At 39.5% G+C, this 20,128-nt stretch overlaps 1 protein-coding gene across 2 annotated transcripts in view; it reads right to left on the reverse strand.

The window, feature by feature from the left end:
* Positions 1–1,408: 1,408 nt before the first annotated feature.
* Positions 1,409–20,128, reverse strand: part of TMEM65 (transmembrane protein 65) — a 35,952-nt gene continuing 17,232 nt past the window's right edge. For both annotated transcript variants that reach the window (XM_068396097.1, XM_068396096.1), the window contains 6 exons: positions 13,263–13,307; positions 11,163–11,230; positions 9,796–9,850; positions 8,527–8,569; positions 7,411–7,516; positions 1,409–5,043 (listed from right to left, as the gene is read on the reverse strand). In XM_068396097.1, the coding sequence (XP_068252198.1) occupies positions 4,948–5,043; positions 7,411–7,516; positions 8,527–8,569; positions 9,796–9,850; positions 11,163–11,230; positions 13,263–13,307 (413 nt within the window). In that variant the 3' untranslated portion in view covers positions 1,409–4,947. The remainder of the gene's footprint in view (positions 5,044–7,410; positions 7,517–8,526; positions 8,570–9,795; positions 9,851–11,162; positions 11,231–13,262; positions 13,308–20,128) is intronic.

A 20,128-nucleotide genomic window follows, 5' to 3' on the forward strand; every position in this document is an offset into this window, starting at 1 on the left:
TCCGTGGCAACCTCTTCACAACAGGAACAGCAGCTGTAGGTCCAAAGCAGCAAATCTTAGTCTTCAGATACATGTTTTCTAACTAGTGAATGGTCCTATTCAGGACACTTCATAATCCATTGCAAAATAATGTTTACTGATAGATAATATCGATACTTACAGGTTTGGAAGGGCTTAAACCCTCTAGGCAAAAGCATAAGGCCCTTTTTATACTCAAAGATATACAAATAAAACACTCCGACAAGCACAGTATCAAGAACAGAACACAAAATGCATCAGGTTTAAAGTCTCAAATAATTTTGCTATTTCACAGCAACTTAGTCTTTGCACACATACACAGAAGAAGCAACTCATGAGACTATGGAGTAGCATTCATAGCTGCATCATTATTTAAGCCAGTTGCTTAGACAACTATGAACTACTAAGGTGAAGACTTAAATCAAACCTGTTTCCTGCCAGTTCTCTTCATGGTGCTGCAAGAGGCATCATCTACTTAGGAGAGGTACTACATCAGCACTCCATGCTCCCTGTTGCTACCCAAGGTCACTACTCTGAATTACACACCTGAGGCTCAAAGACTGCCCTGCTCAAATCCTAGTGACTACAGTCTCTTGGGGGAGCAGGGAGGGGGGAAGCCCACAGGTCTCTCAAGAAGGTGGGGTTTGTTTTGATTGGGGGAGGTAGTCTTCCCAAACAAAATTTAAAAAATTCTTCTGCATTTATCTTAGCTGGCTTTTAAAGCCCAAGTTTCCCCAAAATCCTCTGTCCCCGCTGCCCCAATACTATTTTGAAGCAACGCTCTGGATGCCAAGGGTCCTGAACACTGAGACAAGGGTAAAAGCCTTAACAAACATGAAATACTTTAAAACAGGAGCTTGAACTTGTGTTATGAGAGCATTAACTGCAACATGGAGCAACTGTAGCTATTTTATTAATATTTTAGGTTAAAAAATTCTAGAGGCATAAGACTCTCAGAGCAGGATGACAATTCCTCAGTACTTTATTAAGGTCTTTAGTTGATGTACCACTGCTCTGTTAGCTTGTCACTAGATCACGTAAAACATGACAGAAAAGAGAAATACGTTGGCTAGAAGTGTGACAGACTCTCTGAACAACATTAATGAAGAGTTCTACTACACAACGCAATCAGAGTAGAGTAAAATAACAGCCAGCCTATACAGGTTCCCAAAATGAGATGAGACCATCCTTCCTGTACAGATGTTTTACTCATAGCACTTTATGCAAAATCCACAAAAGGGACTGACCAAGGAGTGAAAAAAAAAATGAAGAGCTCCAAAGTTAAGGAAAGTTCAAAAAGGCTTAGTTTGCATACAAAAAAAATCAGTTAATTCCAGTAAGGTCAAGTGCAAGTGGACTTCTGACTAATAGTAATCACAAACACCAGCAATTTACCATGCAAACATTTTAATTGTTTAAATTGCTCTCTTCCAAGCACGAAGAGACAGAAGTACCACTCCACAGTGGTACCTCCTATGACAGTGACAAAGGACCACCTGCTTATAACTTAAATAATAAATTCCTGTTTTGTATAACTGAGTCTGAATACCCACAGGATATTATTAACATTTCCCCTCCAGCATCTGGTCTAAAAAAGAAACACAGAACAGCTTTGCTGTAGTACAAATTTTTACAGAAAGTTCGACAATTTAATTAAAGCCAATACAAAATATGTTGTCTGAATTCAAATAATTTATGTAAAAGTACATGAATGAGAAAATATTGGCGAGAAGATCTGGGTAATCATATTATCAGATGCATGTTCTTTGTCCCTAGAGATAACATACAGTCAAAAATATATTTGTATTTTAAGTTACAATAAAAGACAGTATTTTAAAATAAAGACAATTTCAGGTCTACCAGCCCTTTAACACAAAAAATTCCTGTTAACACAGGACAAACTGATAGAATAAAAAAAATGGAGCAATACTGAAGTCTCTGAATAAGCCTGTAGTGTTTGTTTTTCCTTTTATTGAGGAGGGAGAAGACAACAGAAAACAAAGAGGAGTGTTTTGTTAGTCCTCTGCCTTCTCAGTTAAATGTTTTAAAAAGCGTGATCAGAGCATCAAGGGATTACTTTCATCCATATATCTCAGAAAAACCCACCCTCCTTGTGAGGAGACACAGTACAGATTAGGCACAGATCTTCCCTTCGGCACGAAGCAGTACCACATCCACCCAAGAGTGGATCCCGCAGGCAAAGCAAGCTACCCACACTGTACTCGGGGTGGCAGCTTGGCTCCAACAAGCACTTTCAGCCTCCAGCAGAGCCACTGTTCCTCTCAAATCACGAGTTATTTCTTCACTTTTGTCAGAAGTTATCTTCTTGATTACAGTATCTGCCAACATCCTGAAACACCCAAGATTTCTTACCATGTGTCACTTGCCCTCAACATTTTTGTCAGCTAAATAGTTTAACAAGACGACACATGATTAATTTCTTTGAAGATATTTTAGTTCATTAATTCTCGATAAAAGCATTGGTTGCAGTACAATAATTTGACATACAGCAACAAAACATATTCAATTTACATGCACAAGCTATTTAACAATAGTACATGGTCTTTCCTATTACTGTTATAAAATGAACACTACTATGAGAGCTGACACAGCCTTCCGATTGTTCTCATGAGCTCTAAAGAAGTGACGAAAACAGTGTCCCGGTTGGTACTACAGCAAAGAACAGAGGTTTGGCCACTGCTGGAAGATTCCAATGAAGACGCCAGTATCATAATGGGAAACAGTGTTGGAATTACTGTAAAAACAGCTACAAAAAAAGCTATGCAAAATTGTTTTGTTGTATACCTCAGTTTAAAAAAAGAATATGTGGGAAATGCTTACAGGTTTGTATAGAAACATACCAGAAACAAAAGTACATGCAGAGGAAGAAAAGTTAGAATTTAAGGCAAGATAAATGTGTGGATGACTAAAAAATACTGATTACTGACGTACTGTAAACCAGCAGCAGACTGATGGGGAAAGAGCACATAATTTTCTAGCAGGATTGTTTTTTGTGTTTTGGTTTTGGTTTGTTTTTTTTTTTTTTTTTGTTTTGTTTTGTTTTTTTGTGGTTGGAGGGTTTTTTTTTGGTTTTTGTTGTGTTGTTTTTTGTTTGGTTTTTGTTTGGTTTTTTTGTTGGTTTTTTGGTTTTTTTTAATAAAGATTCCAACTTTGAAAATGCAAGCTGACACTCCTCTGCATTTGTGTTCTGTGCCTGGCTGAGATTTCTTTCAGTTTTACAGTTTGGTCCAGATTCTCATGGCTTAATGTACAAAGTACAGTACATGCTACTACGCCTGCTCACGGCAAGTTTTCAAAGTCTGCTTTTTAAAAAACAGATACAACACTGTCACCTTCATTAAAAGTTGATGTCAAAGTTTCAGTACTGCTGCTAAAGGGCTTCTAGAAATGAGAACAGAGAAGTCAGATAGATGCAGATAAGCAATGAGCTCTGTAAAACATACACGTCACAATAAGACTTTTCCTATAGCAAATGAAAGTTATCAGGGGACTTAATTATTTTTTTTTTTAAAAAAAACATTTCTTTCTAGGTTTCAGAAGTGCTAACAATTCCAGCAATAAAACTTTCAAAGTGCCCTGGTTGTGCCTCTCTTTTTAGTGTCTTTTCCAAATGGTATTCAAACAGGTAAGAAATCTTCTCATCTAATCAACAGCTATCAGTTTAGCATTATGCGACTGGCAAGTCAGATCCTGAAATATTCTATATATTCAATACTTGTAATCAATTTATTCATGACATATAAAAAAAGCAGTTACATTTGACTGCACTGTCAGATCTATAATACACCAAGCAAGGCTGCAAAAATAAAAGGCAAAAAAGGAAAAAGGCCTCAAGTCTCCTTTTTTTGTTGTTTGTTTGTTTGGTTTTTTTTACTAATTGTCTCACAGCAAAAAAAAAAAGTAGCAAAGACTTAATCTTAAATTCAAAGTTATAATCTGCAAATCAGGTCCTCTAATACAGACTGATGGTACACTTTATTGTTTCAACTGAACCACCCATTACAAACTTGCAATGCCAGCACTCATTCATACCGTTAAGTGTTCCCCAGTCTCGTCCACCCAATCAACTATTCACACCTTATTTTAAGCAGAACAATAAAAAGTTGTTGTTTGTGGTTTTGAAACAGTTGGTCTGAATTCTTTAATACCACACTCAAAACTCAGGAAGGATCTCTCAACTCCATTCTCAAAATATTGTTTACAAAGAAAAAAAAAAAGGCATGAATATGGAAGTACAGAAGGTGTTAAAACACCACTAAAAAATGGACTTGGTAAAGAGCCTACATTGGAAACACTTACCTTGTCAAAGCAATAAAATGATCATCTCGGAAGACAATTCAGAGACACTTAGTCAGGACTGTGGAAAAAAAGCAAACTAGACTGTCATAGATCACTGAAATATCTAATCTAAAGGCAGTGCAAAACGATGGCTGGCGACAGGGTAACCAGTCATCTTGCACAGTGAGGGACTTCAAATTACTCATCACTGACCTCCTTAATATCTGCATTTGAAGGACCTGATGAACAGCAGTGAAATTTCTGTCATGCAATTACAACTATTAAGCAATCAATATGCAACTTAAGAGTGATACTGTCATCCATGGTGGATTATTACTTCAATAATCCATTAAAGAATAAGGTCAAAGAGGTAAGTGGTAAACATCAGTTGCCATAAGTGAAAACACTTCAAAAATTTACAATTAAATAAAAAGTTAGATGATATCTTATAAAAAGAAGTACTGAACACAACAAAGCCACAATAAATTAGTGTTTCCATAAAACGACATGCTGAAGGTTTTGTTCCCAAGTCTATACATTTTTTACTGTCTGTTAATTCCTAAATGTTGACAGCATAATTGAATAATTGAGGTACAGTAGTTTACATTTGTATTATGTCTTGTAAAAAGATTATTTTTTTTCTTCCAGTTTTTCTTCCTCATCGCCAATGAACAACAAAGGAAACATTCCTAAAATGCAGCCAATGGTCACTCCAATAGCTTTACCCTAGAGAAAGGGGGAAAAAATTAAGTTTCTCACTGATCGGTTGTTACTCATTTGCTGTGTAGCACCAACACAACCACGAAAACAGACCATTTGTTCTAGCTTTCTGTTGGGAGCCACATTTTTCTTAGCATGCAGACTAGAAACACAATCTATGAGAGACAGACAGACATGACAAGGTTAGAAACAGTGTGTGCTGTGATATAAGACAATTCTGAATAAAGAGGAGGGGAATGACCCATGAAGAGCTGCACAGGTGGTAAGGGAGGAGACAGATTCCAAGGATTAGTAGGATGGCCAGGAAGACAGGGAGGGAAAAAACCCACCCCACATTTTAGGTGCAGTTATAAATGTATCTGCTTGTTTGTGGTAATGCAAATTATCAAAGTCAGGAACAAGGAATTCCTTGCAAGCGTGATGGCTTGGCAAAGGCACAAGGTGAAGACAAAAAAAAAAGACCTGAAAACATTTCACAATTGACCTAGATGTAAAAGTCAAGAGGAAAGGAAAGAAGTAAGACAAGGCAACATCCAAACCACATCACCAGCAGTATGATAGTGATATAGTGTTTAAAAACCTGAGACAGCAGGTAAAAAAGAAAAAATAGCATATAGGTGAAGATGCTCAGAAGTCTTTTCACGGAGAAGTGCTCTGAATGAACTGCAAAGCAATTACAGGCTTTTGCCACAGACTCAGCTTCCACCGAGAAGACTTTGTTGGACAGACTAGAGGGCAGCCCACTGACAACATGCTAGCTCTTCCCTGCTTAATGCTTTGATCTATCACTGCTAAAAGCAGACTTTTTTTCCCCCCAACTTATTTCTCTTCCCTTAAATCTCCAAAGACAATTTTTCCCCAGGAAGGTTCATTCTGGCAAAGTGAAAGAAATATCTCTTTCTCTATTCAGCGCTGGTGGATAGGGAAGAGCGACTGACATCATCTACCTGGACTTGTGCAAAGCATGTCACACTGTCCCGCATGACATCCTTGTCTCTAAATTGGAGAGACGTGGACTTGACGGACGGATAAGGAATTGGCTGTATGGTCACACTCAAAGAGTTACGGTCAATGGTTTGATGTCCAAGTGGAGACCAGTGACGAGTGGTGTTCCTCAGGGGTTGGTATTGGGACAGGTCCTGTTTAACATCTTTGTCAGCGACATAGACAGTGGGATTGAGTGCACCCAGCTGTGTGTTGCTGTCGACATGCTGGAGGGAAGGGATGCCATCCAAAGGGACCTTGACAGGCTTGAGAGCTGGGCATGTGTGAACCGCATGAAGTTCAACAAGGCCAAGTGCAAGGTCCTACACGTGGGTCGGGGCAATCCCAAGCACAAATGCAGGCTGGGTGGAGAATGGATTGAGAGCAGCCCTGAGGAGAAGGACTTGGGCGTGACCGTTGACGAGAAGCTCAACATGAGCCGGCAATGTGCGCTTGCAGCCCAGAAGGCCAATCGCATCCTGGGCTGCATCAAAAGCAGTGTGGCCAGCAGGTCAAGGAAGGTGATTCTGCCCCTCTGCTCTGCTCTTCTGAGACCCCACCTGGAGTACTGCATCCAGCTCTGGGGCCCCCAACATAGGAAGGACATGGAGCTGTTGGAGTGAGTCCAGAGGAGTTCCACGAAGGTGATGGATAGGTCTTTGAGCAACCTGGTCTAGTGGAAAGGTGTCCCTGCCCATGGCAGGGGGGTTGGAACTAGATGGCTTTTAAGGTCCCTTAAAACCCAAGCCATTCTATGATATGATATTCAGTTTCTTATTATCTATTTCTTTAATCAAAATAAACTAATGCTCTCATTGCTGAAGTGGGACTGCTTCAAATGTTTAAACGTTAATTAAGTAATCGTACTGAAAATGAATCTGCAAGATGAGTGTCCCTTAACTGTAAACCCTCACAGTGAATATTACTGAAGTGCTAAAAGTTTACCCAGGGGAAAGCTAATTTCATATCCAAGCTAATTATAGAATATTAGCAATTAATACATACTAGCAAAGGTATATGAATAGCAAGCACTTTACAAAGAATGTATAGGAGTAAACTACTAAGGGGTCATAACTTTCAAATGAACTGTTTTATCATAGTAGCCAGAGCTCAGCCCAGGCACCTGCACAGCATACAGGAAGTCATTGCAGAGACTATCCACCTTACTAGTCACTCGTGTTTTGTTGCAGACAAAAAACCAGCCAAGCCTGAAACAAACCAGCCTCATGATGCTCCCTGACATAAGCTCACAACTAAACCTTCCAGGAAATGTGCAAAATGTTGGCGGTCGTTAAGTATTTAACAGTAAAAGTGACAAAAAGGATTTATTGCATATTAGTTTAAACAAAAAAAGCTCCAGCAAACAGTGATTACCTACAGGATACTCACCAAGTGTGCGCTGAGACGTGTTTGCCACATATCAGCTTGTTTGGGTGTTAGATCAGGGATTGACAGACCCAGTCGTGAAGCTAAAGCTTCTACATAACCTGCAAGACTGGAAGAACAAGAAAAAAACAACAACAAATGATTTTGGATCCAACAGTATGTTCTAGTGAGGATTTTGAAATATTTGAAGCACTGAATTTAAAATTAATAGCTTTTCCTTCAGCATACTGATAAAGCCATCAAGAGGTAAATATGGGGAAGTGTTCAGACTCCTGATGGTCACATTTTGCAATACAAGTTCACTAATTTTCTCACTGATTTAATACGCAGTATTTCCAGAAAAACTTTATGCAGTAAGACACAACTGATGTGAATGTTATTATATTTTTGCAGAGCTTATAAGTAACCTTTACTGGACAAAAGGTTACACACACACACTAGTTAGTAATGAGCCTTGTTATTTGCAGAAAAAAATAAATTAGAGGGAAGACAGGAAAAAGAGGCATAACAGCTTTACTTTCAGCAATTACTCAGAAATTTCCTTTAAAAAATTAAAACAGCTGCATCTGTTTATATCAGATCTAGGTATGCCTAGATCTGAAGACATTTCAGATACGTAATTGTTTTATCTGAGGAGAAGGAAATGTCTTCAGATCTAGGCATAACAATCTGAGGAGGTATATTAGGTATATTCTATCACAGCAATACGTTATATCACCAAAAAAAAGTATTTTTCCATTTTGTGTTTTAAGGAATGCACTTTTTGTACAAAAAGTTCTAATACTTCCCTAAAAGCAAGCATTACCTACAGACTACACTGAATCACATTAAATGCCATTCCCAATTTTATCATATAAAATATATAATACTGTAATAGGAGAAGAGTTATTCTGTTTCAGAACTATGGCATTGCAGTTTTAACCTCGACAAAAACACCTAATATTCCAACTTTTTCTTAGCAAGGACAATATATTTCTATAGTCATGTATTTTACTGAAGCAAAATTCAAGAGCTAGGAAAATAAAGCCATTTCAGCAGTTTATGTTTTAGTTCAGTAGCACCAATAGTGTTTGCAAGAGAGAAAAAAAAAAAATGTATCCTTATTAAGTTCAGACATACCCCAGTCCAGCTAAATCTGAAACAAGGTTTCCCAGAGCTGCAGCTGGAGGGAGGAAGAGGGAAGAGAAGGGGAGAAGGCAAAGTATTAATTACAAACAAAACCAACCAGCTCTCTCCTCCTTCCCCCGCAGGGACCCTCACTCTTGTCAGTATATATAGCATAAAAGACTAGAAGTAAGTTTCTTTTATTTTAGAGTTTTTCTTCCGACTTCATTACAGTTTGTAATAACAGCATTGGACTAACAATAATAGGAAGTGCAACTATTTTTCTCAACTTATATGAAGCAAATTTGAAAAATATAAAAAGACAACACTGACACCTGGAAATCAATGTAACAATTTTTCAGATCAGAGTTAAAAACAACCACGCGCGGTTGCCAGTTTCGTACAGCGAACGCTGGACACCAAGCAAGGCCTTCCAGTGCCTGAAGAGGCACAGGAGCACTGGAAATAGAAGGAGCTGTTACTCATGTACATACCTTTGATAAACATTTCAATATACCCATGAACTGTGTCAGTTTAGGAATAAATACTGTACGTATGACTGAATAAAGTCACACACTCAAAATACATGATTTCACAGCGGACCTCACTGAGATGAGCTTGCTTGTGACTGTCTTGCATTGCAGGAGGGCTGCGTATTTCCAAACAATTAACTTGTTCTGCTATATACGTTTTCATTGAAGCTATCTGCATGCTTTCGAGCAATGCTGCACCTGCAGCTGGTGGATCCATGAGCAGGCTTTTTTTCCCCTCTGACACTGCAGAGGCACCAAAGCTGTCGAGCAGAACTTATCAGTTTTGGCCCAGTGCAGGAGCAGGGTGGCTGCTGGGCCTTCCCGTGGTATCACACGGAGGCAGAGAAGCCACCAAGAACACCGGCCAACACAGTAAAAGGACACCAACACTGATCTTCACTTACCACTACAAGCAAACAGCAACTTACAAATACATATATACACATACATAAATATCAGCCCCTAGGGAATTTAGAGCAGCTCCATTACAGAAATCCAAGTACGCTTTCCTAAGTGACCCAGGATTTGAACTTTTAGATTAAAACCGACAACGAGCATTTCAAAAGTTACTTGAACTGAAATTCCACTTCTGCAAAAGGAATATGTACTTGCTTCAACCACAGGTTGTTTCTTTACTAGGAAAGGCAGCTGCAAGACCAAGGATGAGCCATTTCCAGCCCTGTGGCCCACTCTCAGCCTAAAATATAGGAATGTGCCATATTAATCTACACATTACATTTTTATTACTTGCCTGCCATAGTTGAAATTCCTAGGATAACTCCAATTGACAATTCTATTTGGGTTCCCTGAAAAATAAAGAGTTTTCTCATTATTTGAGGGATTTGGAGTTAAAATAGACGGTACTGATTCAACTGGCAGAAGTATTGCTTACTGCTTGTTTATGTTAAAACTGAAAGGACAGACAGACATTACTTCTACTAGGTCTGCACAGCTCCTACCCTCCTGGCATATGTATTTCCCCCTAGGACAAGAACCTACTTCTGATATTCTTTTAATATTTTATGTTGTTTCATAACAACCACCTAATGGACAACACCGTAGTCCCTATCTCAGTATACCATTTTTCCCACTGTTATTCTTAGCTGAACGTATAGATCTGAATACAAATGTCTACAAATAGTGAGCAAACAAATAAAACACAGTATCATAGCTCCTTACTTTTTCAGTTGAAGAAACAAAATCACAGTGAACTGCATGATGAAACAGCAGTACATGGTCCAAAGATGAGAGACAATGTGTGTGAATTAAAACAAGACATGCTCTTGTTGGATATAGGAAAATGTTTTCCACTGTGAGGACAGTCGAGCATTGGAACAGGTTGTCCAGACAGGCTGTGCAGTCTCTGCCCTTGGATCTTCTCAAGCTCCACAAGATAAAATCATGAACAACTTGGTCTGACCTTACTGCTGATCCTGCTTTGAGCAGGAGGTTAGACTAGAGACCCTGAGAAGGTCCCGAGCAGGAGCAAGACTAGAGACCTAGTGGGTCCCACGGTCCCTTCCCACCTGAATTATCCCATGATTAAGATCACACTGTCAATGATAATCCTACACAAGGAACAGTATCTTTGGCCTTTATCCACCTCCCTGTTTCACTAGCCCATTTCATCTTCCAAATGAAGAGGAAAACGTCTTGAGTGTTCCTCAGAAATGCCAGACTACATCAGTACAAATCAACATCAGCACTAACAGTGCCTGCATCACTCAGAACAAAGGAACATATCAGTAAAAACCCTGAAGACCTATTCATCAACACATTACAATCACACTATCATCAGTCGGTACAAAAAAAAAAAAAGTATTGGCTACATGATCATAAATGTGTCTTGCAATACCAATTAGGAGAGGGGAAAAAAAAAAAGCAAGCCTCTTCTCAATTCAGTAAAATTTGTTAAAATACTGGCCTTCAGAAGGAACAATGCTCCTTTGCATTCTACAAAGGCTCAAAAAAGCATGGACACTTTCTTTAAAAAATAAAAATTGAAATAGAAATTAGCGAGTTGATACAGAGGGAACGGAGCCTTCCTGAAGCTCTCATTTACTACTTGAACAATATGAATCATGCTGACTTGATCAAGGAATTAAATAATGAACTTACCGCAGCAATCATAATTGCGTTATCCAAAAATCCAAACCCTACAAAAGGTAATGCATTGTGGAAGAACACTGAAAGAAATAAGTAACAAAGAGAAAACAAATATTTATAAGAGAGTTCACTAATTCACATGAACAAATGAGATGCCAGTCTAATACTGCCTTTAAGACAAACAAAGAATATATACACAAAATCCCTGTGTTAGTGACCTGTTCTCTCAGGTTTGGTAAAATCTTTTGCTACACATAAGCATTACTAATGGTTTGTGAAGAACCGGTTAAACCAACTTACTCGTTGCAAATACTTGTACAATTCTGGATGGAAGCCAGTTACACCTACTAGTGCATAAGAGAGATATTTAAAACTACACAAACTTTGATACTATTTACAGTCCTTCCAACCGATGTTGCGGTATCACTGAAGATTGCCAGACCACCTCACCAGATTCCCTGCATTCTTCTCTTGCTCGAAATAGAGCCCTTTTCTCTGCAAGTCCCTCTCTGTTCCTGTGAAGAGCTCCATCTTCTTCAGACATTCCTAAAAATTCTTATTTTAGGAGTATTGCCTGGAGCTAGGCAATTCTTATCAAAACTCCTTCAGCTAAACCCGCAAATGCTCTGGCGGTTTTCACTAGTGTGTCATACAGCATTAATTATCTCACTATTCAAACCCAAACTTCTGTATCTTGATTTTGTTTGGGCTATGATGAGGACAAGGTAGACTTGAAACTGCTCCTCAATATATTAAGAAATCAAGTTCCACCTTTTGTTTTATGTGTTTTTTTTCTTTTCATTCCTAAAACTCCAAGTAAATCCTGTTTGAAAGTATTTTCTATTGTACAGTTCCATTTTCTCCCTCAAGCCTGTAAGCTTCTGATGGAGATGAGACTGAATTTGCACAGCATTGTTTCCAGCCAAGTCTCAAGGTGCAAGCATCATAAGACTAAATACAACATCAAGGACAGACTACTTCAATAAAAATAGAGCTTAGAAAGTTAGTTCTTTTCACTTTTTTAACATTTAAAATGCATCAGCTATTTAGTTTTTTTTCCCCACTTCATATGGGAACAATTCCTACATTTTATAAACTTACAGAGATGCAAACTTATGACAAGGGAAGAAAGAAGAGTGCATGAACCTCACAGTCGTGTGAAAATAAACTGGTATGAGTCCCTTTTGGATTTACTTCTCGTGGGCAGCATGAATCCATGATCATATAAAAAGCCTCACGAGATCTTTCATGCTCAGGTAGTGGAACATGTTTGGATTTCTATATTTTGTAAGAACACACATACCTTCTTAAATGCACAGGTAAAAGACTAAAGCACAGAATGCATGAAATTTTCAAAATTATTATTTTTTTAAACCACCGCAGGACAAAAATCCCAAAAACATAAATAACAAAAAAGCACATAGATATGAACAGTATTTTCAGAATGTGTGTACCAAACCCTGGAGCTACAAAGGAGCTACAAAGGGAGTTCAAATTCTTACACAAATTGACAGAATTTTGGAATCCATGGAGTAAACAGAACCCCAGGGACCAAGCAAAAAAACCCCAAAGAAAAATAAGCATAGATACCTAGAATAGGACGATGTTCAACTAAATACATTTGCTCACTGAGAGAGTATTAAACTGCAAAAATACACTGATTTGGAAACTAAATCAGAATTTGGATGACCACGGTATTATAATGAATACCAAAACCTATTTCCAATTTCTCTGCAATTTTATCCCACTTCTCAGTCCATTTAAAATACAGGCGACTTAGAAGCAAGTCAAGAGTTTTATACTTAAGCACAAAAAACCCCACAAGGTACTGCAGCATCAACACCACTTGGCTTAGAAAAACAATGTTTGCTGCTGGCTTTGAAGAGCGCGCTCTCATTTGCACTTTCTGTCCTACTTTCACTAAATTGTGAACATTCTCCAGCTGAGGTGTTAGGAAATAAAGAAGGCAGGGTGATTGTTGGTGCTTGCTTTGGTTTTCTATTACTCCATTCAACAGGGATGAGGACAGACCAGCACTCGCAGGAGGAAGGTGAAGCAATCCAAAGACAGACTGCACAAGTACTGAACCACATTCAACAAACATTCTTTTACCATGTTTCAGTTGTCCTGGAGATGGTGGTGCAACCTCCAACTTTTCTAGAGAAGTCAAAATGAAATGAGAAAGTTAGCTAGTTTATCATAAATTCTGTTTATTATAAGTGTTTACCAAATTACTAGCAGGCAAAAAAGCAGTTATGTTACTTAGCAGCTTTAAAATTTGAAGAAAAATGTTCTACATCTACATTTTTATTATTTTTACAAAAGGTAACTTGGTATTAAAAGCCCAAAAGTCTTAGAATGATATTACAAGATTAAACTAGTATAAGTGATTATGCAAAGTAACAGCACATATTAGAAGCAGCCCGATAGCCATGTTTATTACTGAAAATTAGAAAAACACACTAAAATTAGAAAAAAATCAAGACATCTATAGAGAATTGTATTTTATTATTTGTTTTTTAGAGGTCCTCTAAGCATGCAGCAGACTACCTTCTTTCCTCCAGAGACAGTCTGCAAAAAAAACCCTACCATTTCTGTTCTGACAGAAGACATCTTATAACAGCTAGTATGAGAATAAAAGAAAAATACTATAATGGCATTAGAGATGGCTGATTTCAGTAACAGATGATCTTGTTTGGTCATTTGGGGCATGTTCCAGGTATCCTAGCATCAAACCATCAAGAGCCTGGAAGGACCAGGATGTCACTCCTGAACCTGAGAGCGTACTCTATAGGAAGGTAATGCAGTCTATTAGAGGTGATGCACAGAATGCAGCAGCAACAGCTACCCATTTCACAGGGCCAGGGGAAAGAAAACAAGTTTTTTTAGGCTTGCCTTTTTTTTTTTTTTTTTTTTTTTAAACATGGACTTTAAGCATAAGACCCTTTTTTAAAGCAGGAAAAAAAAAGTTGTCCCAATATCTTCCATACCTTCTGGTATTAGGAACCCTGAGCTTTTGACAAGTTGCTTCCATACTTTTGATTAGGTAACGTCTACAGGCAAAGGTAAAAAATGGTAAAACATGAGAGAAGCCTACAATGCTACCTCAAGTATTCAAATTTTACTTGGAGCAGCCAAGTACATGAAAAGACAATGCTGCAAACACGGGCTGTGAATCATTTGAGCATATATCTGAACTGTGCAGACTAGAGTGAGCATCCCTGCATGCAAGTCACTCCTATATTCAAAGCTATTGTAAAGGAGAAACTAAAATATTCACTTAAATTGATTTTGGAAAAAAAAATGGTTAGACCATAACACTAGAATTCAGCCAACCAGCACACTGACTTCAAAAATAATTTCATTAATTTAAGGTCTTAAACTATAAGAACTTTCACGATTTAACAGTTATTGAAGAGCTGATTCTTCCCTCTGCTCAACAGATAAACTACCTAAGCTTTACAGAAGCACTCACCATGCAAGTGAGAGAAGTACAGCCCAACTACTACAAAAATGCATAAAAACTTTTTTTTTCCCCAAGAATTTTTCTTCGTTCAACCTGAATTCACAGGTTCAAACCTCAGGTCAGAGGAGGAACAAAAGAACAGCCCATGGGAAACAGAGGAGAGCCCTGCAAGAGCCAATTTTCCATGGCCGCAGGCATCACTGGTGCCCGATGGCCGGAGAACGTCAGACCAAAATTTTCAGCTTTTGTTCAGGAAGGATGGGCCCGGGTATGGGAGACATTTTCCCCAACACAATCTGCTTCTGCACTGTCTGCATATGGTCTCCCTTCATCCTCACAGATTAAGCAAAGCTTTTACAGGAACATGATACAGAGAGCGAGCTCTCTGCATACACCAGTACTGCCATTTCAGCAGCTTTTCTCAGAGACCAGAGACAGCAAATTCATACAACACTGGGAAAAATCAGAGCCACTTTGAACCAAAGAGATTAACTGAGGCCACTGTTTCCAAAAGCTCTAGATGCCCTGGGGGTGGTCAGGCAACCTAAGCCAGCAGCATCACATTCCTGAGGAAGCTTTCCTGACCTCCTCTTGCTCCATCCTGCTGGAGAGAATGAAAACCCAAAATCACAAACTCAAGCACAGGAGGTCACTGCCAGAGTGCTGCCCTCCACGGCTCTCTGCTCCGATGGGAAGCTATCACACTGACCAGCGTGCTTCCTTGGCTTCATGTGACACTGCCACTGAAACCATCCCCGCTGAAGTACCATCTAATATTCAGGTCTAGTTCTCCACATACAAGGATTTAAGGATAAAAAGCTGTAACAGCATACACAAGCTTCCAGGAAATACTCCATTTACCTCTGAGGAATACATTTTTTCATAGTTTGCCCTGATTATGATATCCAATTAGTTTAGATAATTCCCAGCTATTTTGGGTACCAAGTTTGCCACACAATACTACAAAGCTCTAGAACATCAGTCTTGTGGATTTAACTACAACTGATGTTTGAGTTTGATAGCACACGGCAGTCTACATAATTACACCCTATTCAGTGTCACCAGAAAGCTATTAAAAAAGCTAAAAACCAGTGCATAATTCATTTTTGAAACTTATTATGAAAGAAGGAATTGAGGACAAGTGTTTGGTAGGAGAAAAAAACCAATCTTTACATCTATGAATAATGGTAGTTTCAAGTCACATTAACTAAAAAGGACATAAACCTCCTCCTTCAGAGCACAAATCAAGGACTATCTTGGGATGGTTTTAAAAGGAGGGACGCTGGGTGACACTACTTCGGGGGTAGAGGACAGATAGTGCAAGGTAGAGGGAAATGGCAAGGGATCAAATCTAAGCAAAAACTACTTCGTCATTGACATAATCTGCTTTGGTAGCATGGGATTCCTGCTAAATGCCCATTTTATGAAGCAGGGCACCTAAGGTGCTGCAACAACACTAGGGCAGACAAATGTTAAAAGAGAAGTTCCTAAGGACAGCATGGTGGCACCATGCTCTGGAGACCAGACTACTCTTGTCCAGCCATAGGGAACTGTGTAGGTAACAGCATCTTCCTGCCGCATCCATGAGAACTTTCTTTTCTATAAAAGACTCTTGCTAAACTCATCAGGAAGCATGGACAACATATAGCTGCCCTCATCGTTCCCTCATCTCCCTTCAAGGAGGACTTGGGGGTGATGGTTGATGAGAAACTCAACATGAGCTGGCAATGTGCGCTTGCAGCCCAGAAGGCCAACCGTATCCTGGGCTGCATCAAAAGCAGCATGGCCAGCAGGTCAAGGGAGGTGATTCTGCCCCTTTACTCCGCTCTCGCGAGACCCCACCTAGAGTACTGCGTTCAGCTCTGGGGCCCCCAACAGAAGAAGGACATGGAGCTGTTGGAGCGAGTCCAGAGGAGGGCCATGAAGATGATGAGAGGGCTGGAGCACCTCTCCTATGAAGACAGGCTGAGAGAGTTGGGGCCCTTCAGCCTGGAGAAGAGAAGGCTCCAGGGAGAACTTATAGCAGCCTTCCAGTACCTGAAGGGGGCCTACAGGAAAGCTGGAGAGGGACTTTTTAGAAGGGCATGTAGTGATAGGACGAGGGGGAACGGTTTTAAACTGAGACAGAGTAGATTTAGATTAGAGATTAGGAAGAAATTCTTGACTGTGAGGGTGATGAGACACTAGACCAGGTTGCCCAGAGAAGTTGTGGATGCCCCCTCCCTGGCAGTGTTTAAGGCCAGGTTGGATGGGGCTTTGAGCAACCTGGTCTAGTGGAAGGTGTCCCTGCCCATGGCAGGGTGTTGGAACTAGATGATCTTTAAGGTCCCTTCCAACTCAAACCATTCTATGATTCTATAATCATTGAGATAAACATTAATTTTGGAAAAAAAAACACATGCATTAATGAGACAGGGATAGGAGAAGACTGACCGAAGAAGTTCGGATAACGAAGTGCAAGTCAACCCTGCTCCCACTCCAGAGAGGGAGGTTCCAATCCCCACGCCCTCTCTGCCTGAGCAGGGACACACATCTTGAGCCTGGAGAGGACATCTCGTCCCACCCTGCTCAAAGCAGGGCCAAATTAGACCAGGTTGCTCAGGACCTTGTCACATGGTACCTGCAGGAGCAGGCTCAAGGAGAAAGCTGTCCCCCACGGACCACCAAAACAAGCCTTTAAGCACAAAGATGACTTTACTGACAGCCCAAGTACGCTCCATCACTGCGAGGCACAGAGCACTGCTCGCTGTGGGGAAGGGGGCTGGACCAGCTCAGCTCCACTCACAGAGCCCAAGGCTTAGTTTAAAGCTGGGACTTTGGGAGGAAAAAATAGAATTATTAAAGCAGAAAGAATTAAATAACCACTGTGGCATGAAAGCCAATAACCTTTTTACAGAATCACTTCCAATGTCACCTCTCTAAAGCATAACAGACTTTAAAACTCTGCAAGACATGAAGGCACCAGGGGAACACAACTCATGGAGAGCCAAAAGAATTCTTTAAAGGAATTTTTTTTAAAGCTCTAGATAGCAAAATGTATTCCAGAATAGGGTACTTATTCATAGGAAGCTGTTCTGACTATTTGAATTTTCAAGGCTCAGCAAAAAAAGCAAGAAAAAAATCTTCAGAGAGTACAGCAAAGGAAACATGCCCTTTGCTTGTTTTACTGGAGGGAAAACAAGAATTCAAATTGCAAAACCCCCTTTCAAGAACTGAATTCAGACAGAATCCAACAGTTCATAATTTAAGTGTCTGGGGAGAAACGCTAAAGTACTCCAGTACTGCATTTAACAACAGCCATTCACCAGCTCATCCTGTGCCACAGTGCTGAATACAACACCACAATTCATCTAATCGCAGAAGGAATAAAACAAAGTGGCAGAGTAAGGAATACTGCTATTTTTTAACTTACATTCATTACCATAAACGAAGTTATAAACCAAGGTTCAAGTGCAGTACGGGTCAGGAGCCCTGAATTAGCAAAGTCTAAGGAGCAGAAAAAAATTAACTACCTCTTAAATCTGTTCCTGCTCTTTTTAATTTATAGTATCACATTTTTGCTAACTAAATATTTACCTTTTTTTTTTTAATAGATAGAACCCAGGGGGGAATATAAAACTGTCAACATAAATAATACCATTATCCACAACTCGGCCCAAATCCAGCAACTTAAATTAACTTTGCCAATTGTATCCAATTTAAACCAAGACAGGACTTGCAATTTAGTTTTAACGTTATTATTCTTAGCTGACAAAAACCCCCAACTGACAAAAGGGTAATGGGGGGGCATTTATTCAGACAGTTGGTAAAAAAAAAAAAAAAAAAACAACAAAAAAAAAGAAAAAACAACCAAAAACCAGAAAGTTGTCATCAACGGTTTTTGAAATATCAATTTTTTAAGAACTGGCATACAAGGGAACTTGCAAGCCTAAAGGCACATTTTATTATGTTTTATTCAAATGCAGCTAACACTGCTGTAAAATTTTATAGCTAAATCTGTTACTGTCACCCAAGGGCAGGAAGCACATAATAGTGATAAGTGGTACTATGGCCAGGGCTACCCTAGGAAGAAAAAGGCTACAGCTGAGTATTGTTAAATCTAAGACAAGAATACGAGCACTGTTTGAGAGATTTTTAAATAGTGACCAGATTGTTAAGATGAATGATTTAACAATGAATACCAAGAAGATAAGGAGAAGGAATATGAAAAATATTAATAATCTAGATCCCTTATAACCTCATTGTGGGCTCTGAAGGTTAAGTGTCTCAGCTGGAAGTTAGGGAGGGTTTTGTCTCAAACCCATCAATCGGTTTCCTCCATAAAGCCTGTCCAGGTCACTTCAGCAAATCATTCAGCTACACATCATGGAGACAGCAAGGGCTTCACTTGCACAGGACAAGAAACCAAACCAATTGTTGTGTCTATTAAAAAGAGGCACTCCTTTACATGTGAGTTTGTAAGAGGATCTTTATCCCCAAAATTCAGGATTGGAGCCTAGAAATGAGATGTGTGTTACTGCTTTGTTCAGTATCTAGAGGTGGACCCTTAAGAGTAAATTCTGACCATGATGCACGAGTTCACTCATGGGATAAGCTCATAAGGCACATCCCCATCGCCCTTTGTTCCTCCTCTGTTTTTTTCAACGTTTTAACAAAAACTGCAAAAATCTCAGCACATGCAGCAAACCACAAAGTTGAAAAAGCATGTCCATTAATCTTCAGTTGGGTTCCCTTAATATTCCAGATGGGAAAAAACAATCCATGAGTTGACAGCGAAGAAAAAATCCTGCATCATTTGTTATAACTCACAAATGGTTTCCTGTTACTACAGCAATTAAGGCACAAAAGGATGCTGACTCGTGCAGTGCTAAATATAAACTTGGCTGCCAGCCCGTTCAGTCACATGCACACAAGAAGAGAAAGCTGAGCGAAGCACTAGTAAGAGATGAACAGACAGAGGACATGATAGAATAATTTTCTGACTACCCCTGAGAAGATAATTATGTCCAAACAAGTATTCTGCATACATACAAATAGGACACTACGAACATTAAAATTATTTTTTATATACTCTGTAACGCTGTAGAAAATTACACAGTGATTACTTTTCCCCTCCCTCTCTGAAAAACCTTGAAGTAGCAGAAGAGATTATCATCTTTATTTGAAACTATTGTTATATCTAGTGGACCAAGTGTTGAAGAGGCTTTGCAGGAATGCCATTTGCTCCCCGGCATCAGCCAACCAGCTCCCTTCAGAACAAAGCCCAGGAGTGATTTCAGGGATAGTTCGCTCCCAGGATCCCCTCTGAGCAGGTGGGACCCTGGACACGTGGACCTCAGGACAAACCCAGGGCTAAGTGCACGTACAATGGATGCAGCAAGCCCGCTCCAAAGGAAAAAAACCCTGTGATTGGGAACACAAATACTCCATACCACCTCATCTAGTGGTCTGTAGTTACTTCCCAGAACGGATCCATTTAGCAACAGAAATGTACATTTTTGTCTCACCATAT

Source organism: Nyctibius grandis, chromosome 3 (assembly GCF_013368605.1).
Source record: "Nyctibius grandis isolate bNycGra1 chromosome 3, bNycGra1.pri, whole genome shotgun sequence".
Lineage (NCBI taxonomy): Eukaryota > Metazoa > Chordata > Aves > Nyctibiiformes > Nyctibiidae > Nyctibius > Nyctibius grandis.